Here is a 6,907-nt window from a genome sequence, read left to right as displayed (position 1 = left end):
CTGGGAGGGTTGTGAATAGGATCTTGTTACAGACTTCATGCCAGAATAGTAGCTTGTGCAAAAGTCACACACAAAATTCTTGAACTAACCAGGTAAAAAAAATGGAAAACACTGATATTTGCCAACCTGTTTAAACAAATTAATGTGGGACTTTTTAATAGGGAAGATGCATATTGTTATTCCTTATTTTTCTCATACTGACTTCTTTTTTAATAGGGGCTTCCTGGTCCACAAGGTCCTATTGGGCCTCCTGGTGAAAAAGTAAGTTATAACATTAACTCCTTGTTTCATAGTGCAGCTAGTTCACAAATCATGTTTGTGTGGCTCGGGGGTTTGCTCAGTTTTAGGTAATGGTTACCTATGATCTTAAATGCATTACTCAAAACCACCAAATACATGAATGAACAATGTGGGTCTGATTCTTCTTTCATTTCTACTAGTGTAACTTCCACTCTGGACTTACTCTCTTGGTACTAGGTTCAGAATCTAGTCAAAACTATGAAGCAGTACCTAATGAAATACAGGGACCCAACTCCAGGGTTGTGAAAATGACTTTTATTTTAATTACTTTTATTCTTGGATCAGAATTAAGCCCCATGTGTTTATTCTTGTCCTTCTTTGGGTGGTTCTTTTGTAACATGTAATGATGTCAGCATCAAGGATGAAATTCATTTTAATTATTTCGTTTCTCCAGTTGAGCTCCCTAATTGATTCTGCTCGGTTTTCCTCCTCGTACACTGTTTAATATTCTCTTATTGTTCCAGAATCTTAGTATCAGGTCGGAGGGATGGAAAGGGAGTTTAGGAAATGGTACATACACTTTCTCCCTGCCTGTCTTCCCTTGGCTATTATTCTAGGAAGGTGACTGAATCCACAATATGCATTCTACAGTCTTTCACACAGGTATATCAGGACTTCCAGCTGTCAGAGATATGGGGGTGTAAGCAGGGGTAGATCCAGAGATGATGCAACGATACAGTCCCTGTTTTAGCTATGTTTCACCATAAACTCTCAGCATGGGATCAGCCCAGAGTCAAGAGAGTGAGCGCTACTGTGACTGCCTATCCACTTCTTTCTCCTGCTGCTGAATTCAGTGGGGAGAGGGAAGGAGGGGAAGGGCAAACAGCAGGGATATCCCCCCCTGTGCTCTGGAACTATTCCATCTAGACCCTGCCCTGATCAGCTGGTGAGTTCAGAGCTTACTATGAACTCCTGAGGGAAGCAGAGTTGAAAGGGTACCAAGTGCAGGCCCTTCTAAGAGGAGAGATGTTTTTTCTTCACTCCCAGGTGTCACAGGCACCCATGTGCAAAAGCCAGTTTGAGATCCTGAGACCACTCTTCCCTTCTCCATTGCTCCTTTCTGTATAATGCTTCCATATTTACCAAGGATTGAGGGTCATTTTAAAAACACCACATACATTCTGTGATTTTTCCTGAACTAGTGCTAATTAACTTACATAGAGACCATTCACCTGAAAGCTTTCCTGTGAACACACTTCCTTGGGTGCCTTGTTCACACGTCAGTGGCAAAAGAAACATTGGTAATTAAAGAATTAAGAGAAGGATTTCTCAACAAAATCTGTTCATATAGGCCAGGGGTTGGAAACCTTGTACCACTACTTGATAACCAGCTCCTGCTGGGGTCACAAATGTTTGCACCCTCTGGTGATCAGCAGGATCTGTGTAGAGAATAGATGGAAAAAGGCGAACAGTAGGACTCTGGGAACACTTTGTCTGCTGCTCTGGCCACACTGTCTCTTCATGGGCCGTATCTGGCTCTGCGGCATAGGTTGCTGACCTGATTGTAGACAGATTTCCCCTTCAAGATTCACTTCTAACTTTTTTCTTGGGGAAACCCAGCAAAATGGGGAAAAAATATCTTTTCATTTAAATGAACTCACTATGTTATAAATAGTATCTTTGAAAATGAGCTGTGAAATTTTAAAATATTAATAAAAATTCCTATCTTCTGACTCTGAAAGCTTCCCTATAGCCCATTCCTGTCATTAGTGTGTATTAAAACTTTTTTGCTGTCTAAATGTGCTGATATAGAAAAGGGTTCTTTACAATAGTGTATGTGTCAAAATTTTAAATGTCACGAATTTGTCATCTCTCAGGATCAGTGTTCCTAGTCATATACAGATTGTATCTTTAAAAAATCAGTCTTGCTTTGGTGTGATAGATTTAGGACAGTTAATATATTCTGAGTACACATGCTGAAGGCCTCACCCTGAAAACTAGCTAATGGGTAGCTCAGCTCTTACAATCAACCCAAGCAAAATCTATGCAATAAAAGCTGTACAAGTGTTTGAGGGATGTGAAATGGTAGCAATTTTATGACCTGAGCATGCTGGAACTGAAATATACTCAAAAGTAGCTTGAAATAGGAATACAGCCATATGAACAGTAGTGATTTTGTTGCTCTGCAGCTGTTTTAGTTGGTGAATGTGCCAATGACATGACACCAAAGAGAAACGGTTTCCAATTAAAGAAGGATTAGTTTATCATCATTCAGCTAATTTAAAACACACAGGACAATGCCTAAGATGCTGTTACTACTTTTAGTTTGCTCTCTTATTTTATAAATACATTCTTTATGAATTTTCATAATGCATGTATTATTACAGTCATTTGCAAGCCCAGACAAAATACTAGGTTTTATGACACTCACATCCCTTGTAAATAAACAGTTGTAATTTCTTCTGCTTCTCTTGGTTTTCACCAAGGCACGTATATTTTGAGACTGATTATTTTTTACATTTGTCTTTGTTTTGTTTTAAATATATTATATTGTTTCTAGTGTATGCTTTTGGGGTTTTTTTATTTCAAGGGCCATAGACACCTTGGTACATCTCCTGTAACTCTTTGATGAACATTGACAGATATTTCATTTCCAAAAATTGTATTCTGCTTTACCGTAAACTTACATTTATTTCCAAATTCAGCTCTATTTTTGTTCTTTTTAAGAATTCCAACAAGTAGACAGTCAGCTGTCATTTCTGGGTTTTTTGACTCATCATCAACATAAAAACTGTTCAGAATGTTAATTTACCCCCTTTAAATGAGAAGAAACTTCCCTTTGCTTTTCTAGGACCAGTATTCCCCTTTCTATTATTTCTCTGCCTTGCACATCACTCAATGTAGGAATACTACATTATATATCTCTACTTATTCCGTTCACACATTTTTGTGCATTTTAGGGGTAATCATCAAATAAGTCACTTCTCTCCTTCAGTGTTGTAGTTCATTCCTACATATAAGTTTTTCTTTGTCTTTTTTCTTTGTGCCTTTCATTTCCGATTATTGTAGATATTATAGAGGTACTTCTAATCTTAGAGGTGTTCAAAGTGTGTACAATGCATTTTTGTATTGGTCAATACTATTCTCTATTTAACCATTTCCCATCTACAACTCAGATAAGCAATTTTCCTTCTTATCTGTGTATTCAGTGTATTTGAATACATTTTCTAAAAGAAGAGTTGGTAAAAATCATGATGAACCTAAAAATACATGAGGAACATACTTTACTTAATGCTGAAGTTTTGTATAGAATTCTTTAAAAAACCCACCACTTTCCTGATGTTATTTTTCCGTATTCCCTCATTTTGTCACCACAGCTTAGCTGAAAAACATTTTTTTTTCTTGTTCAGGCATCTTTTCTTTCAGTTAATTTCCTTCCCAAGTGCCTTGTTTTTGCTTTGCTTTTCTCTTTCATGCCATAGCAGCTGCCGAATGTTCTCAAGATATTATCTAACTTTAGACAATCCTATTTTGATGATTAACAAAATATAGCCATCTCTTACTTTTGGGATAAAAGGCAGGTCAGCTTTACATTTCAAACAGATCTCTCTGATGTAGCTGCAAGTACTTAACTGAAATAAGAATTGCAGTATCCATCTTCATCTAATTCTGATATATAGAGCGATATCTTTTCACATAATTCATCACAGTCATGTGGAACTCAGTGCCACAGAAAGTCATTGAGGCTAAGGCTTTATCAAAATTCAAATTTACATGGATAATAAGAATATTAGCATTTTAATAGTGCAGAAATGTTGGAAGGGACAAGCAATCTCAAATTTCAAATCTTAAAAATGTTTGAAATCAGTTAAATAGTTATGAATTTACACTGGTATAATAGTAGACTCGAAGTCTCTGGGTCTAACATTTAGAGCAACTTTTTGTCCTCCCCTCACTTTTTATATTTCTCTCTATTTCTGCTTTGTCATTGTTATTTACAATCAAAGTTTGCTTCAACAACCTATTGGTTTAAAATTGTTCCTAAATTTATCTTTATTGTTGTGTTTAGGGACCACAGGGTAAGCCTGGCCTTCCTGGACTTTCTGGTGCTGATGGGCCTCCTGTAAGTAGTAGAATGTCACCTTTGAATGTCTACATGTTGTTAGGAAATATAGTATATTTTGAAGGGGGTAATCAGATACATGTTTTCACCTTTTAATGCACTCAGGTGAACAGCTGATATTCACATGAATAAAATTCTTAACATTATTGTTCAAAAGCAGATCCTAATTTTAAAATGGACATTCCCAATAAATAGAAAAAAACATTTGCCTCAGAATTCCATCCTTATGCTTCCACCAAAGGCCATTTAACTTCTTATACTGTCCTTTCTCAGCCATGCTCCACTGATAAACATATTTCCCTCTCTCTTATAAACTGAAGTCCTTTGCAATTTAATCAAACAAAACTCTCAATAGCGTCACCGATTTTGTTTGGTTAAGAACCAAAGAATTTATCCCAAAAGATGTTACTGCACAGATAAGCGTATTACAGATACATAATTATATCTTAGGCTCTAACAATCTTTCTTTCATGTGCAGATGGTTAGGGCCCCTCTAGATGCTCAGGTAAAGGCCTGATAGGATCTAATGTGTGATCCAGACAATCACATCTCCTGCCATGCCACAGGAGCATAGCAAGAGGTGTGACTGTGGGATCTAGCATCAAATCCTATCACACCTTATTGCCAGTCATGATCCTGGGCTTCCCCTGCACCAGCTCCAAACCCCGCAGATGAAGAGACTTCTAGCTACAGCAGCACCTCACGGGCTTCTGCGGATAGGAGTCTTGTTAGCTGATGAGACTCAGAGCCACCACAGCCCACGGGATGATGCTGTGGCTGGAAGTTCCCTCAACTGTGGGACTCCCGGCTGCTGCAGCACATGGTGCACCACTACAATTGGGAGCCTTGTCAGCTGATGGGGCTCCCAGCTGTGGGGTGTTGCTTTCCTACACATACACATTGAAGCTGATTAGAAACCAACTATAAAGTTAGTATGCATTTTCCAGCTCTGACTTTATAGCTGAATGCACCTTGTTATGACATTATAGTAAATTTGCATGTGCAGCCTGTCTAAATTCACTGTGCAATTAATCATGTAATTGCATAATGTGTGTAACGTGTAGAGGGGTCTGTCAGGAACATACGTGATCTCGATGTGATCTCTTGCTTTCTCTCTGGTAAACCCACATCCACAAAATTAGCATGAAATAGGAATATGGCCATATGAACAGCAAGGTTCCTGAGCTCTGAAATCCTTGCTGCCACAGGAGAATGGGTCAATCCAGAGGCTGCATGGAGCACAGGCTATTTTGTAGTAGGAACTGGGAGATAATTGGCAAGATGATATTTTTCCTATGGCTGTCTGTGGCATCTGCTGCTTTTCAGCAGCTGCCAACTGCCTATTGACAGCTTGTCCTCTTCCCAGGCAGGGCAGAGGGCAGGCTGTCAAATAATAGGCTCTCTCAAAGGCAGATGTGACCCAAGAAGAAGCCCTCTAGTGCCCCTTCCTACCTAGCTCACCTTTGCAGCTCTCTATCTAGGGGCCTGGAACACATGCACGGTCCAACTCCTGGGCTGTTCTTGTGTCAGGAATTTCACAGACATTTTTACTGCTCAAAATGAATGCCTGGCCATGGCCTGTGTATTCTCTTACTTGTCAGCATAAACTTTCATTTTATTTGGAGGGATAAACAGTGTTAAAATTTACATATTATCTCAAAGTTAACTGGAAACCAGAGATGGGGCAGGACAGGCAGGATAAATTGAAGTCCCTGCTCAGTATCAAGTTAGCATTTTAGAATTATAGGGAATGTCCACACATGCAGAGGTGTGTGCTTGCAGTGGCAAAACATTTTTGCCACTGTGCATACCCCTGCACATGAATTTTGGTGTGGGGCAAATTGCCATGCTTCAGAGAAACTGTCCTTTCCCTGCTTGTCCCAACTCCTGGCTGGAGGAGCTAGGGGACAGTTAAAGGAGTGGAGACACTATAGCCAGCAGCCAGAGCATTTCTTGGGAAGACCAAGCCTCTGTGTCTGCCAGCTTCTCTCACATGTGCTATGCTGAGATTTTTTGTGCCTTTTTAATTTTTTTTTTTTGCCACCAGGATTTCCCAGTAGCAAAATTTTCCCCTGTGCTGCAAATCTGTAGTGTGGGACACGTTTTAACATTCCAGGTGTGCAGGTTTTTTTGGTTCCACGAAAAAGTTTGCGGAGCCACAAACCACACATGCCTTCATGTCTGGATGCGACCATACTGACTATTAAAGTCAATGAACAGTCTCTTTCAGCAGACTTTATGTCCCTCCCAAAGACCCAAATGAATCTCAGACTAAAGTTCATGGGTATTTCAGTGAATCAGACAATTTCCACCATCTTTTATTTGTCTACATAAAATTTCATTTTATTTGGAAGGATAACCAGTGTTAAAAATACATGTTACCCCTGAGTTAACTGGAAACCAGAGAGACAAGTATGATATATAATCATTTTATATCATGATGCCTTGTAATACAGGATAGAAAGTTATAACCTTGTGCATTGAAAAGTATCTGCTTAAAGACTAGTTTTCTGATTTTTCAGATCAAGGTGGGTTTGTTTCAGA

The 6,907-nt window shown here is 39.0% G+C and overlaps 1 protein-coding gene across 3 annotated transcripts in view; it reads left to right on the top strand.

The window, feature by feature from the left end:
- The window catches only part of COL11A1 (collagen type XI alpha 1 chain), a 269,666-nt gene that overhangs the window by 120,441 nt on the left and 142,318 nt on the right, over positions 1 to 6,907 (top strand). For all 3 annotated transcript variants that reach the window (XM_006032152.3, XM_014523947.2, XM_006032150.3), the window contains 2 exons: positions 217 to 261; positions 4,310 to 4,363. In XM_006032152.3, coding sequence (XP_006032214.1) covers positions 217 to 261; positions 4,310 to 4,363 — 99 coding nt within the window. The remainder of the gene's footprint in view (positions 1 to 216; positions 262 to 4,309; positions 4,364 to 6,907) is intronic.

This window comes from Alligator sinensis, unplaced genomic scaffold (assembly GCF_000455745.1).
Source record: "Alligator sinensis unplaced genomic scaffold, ASM45574v1 scaffold329_1, whole genome shotgun sequence".
Lineage (NCBI taxonomy): Eukaryota > Metazoa > Chordata > Crocodylia > Alligatoridae > Alligator > Alligator sinensis.
This window is presented reverse-complemented; position numbering and strand designations above follow the sequence as displayed.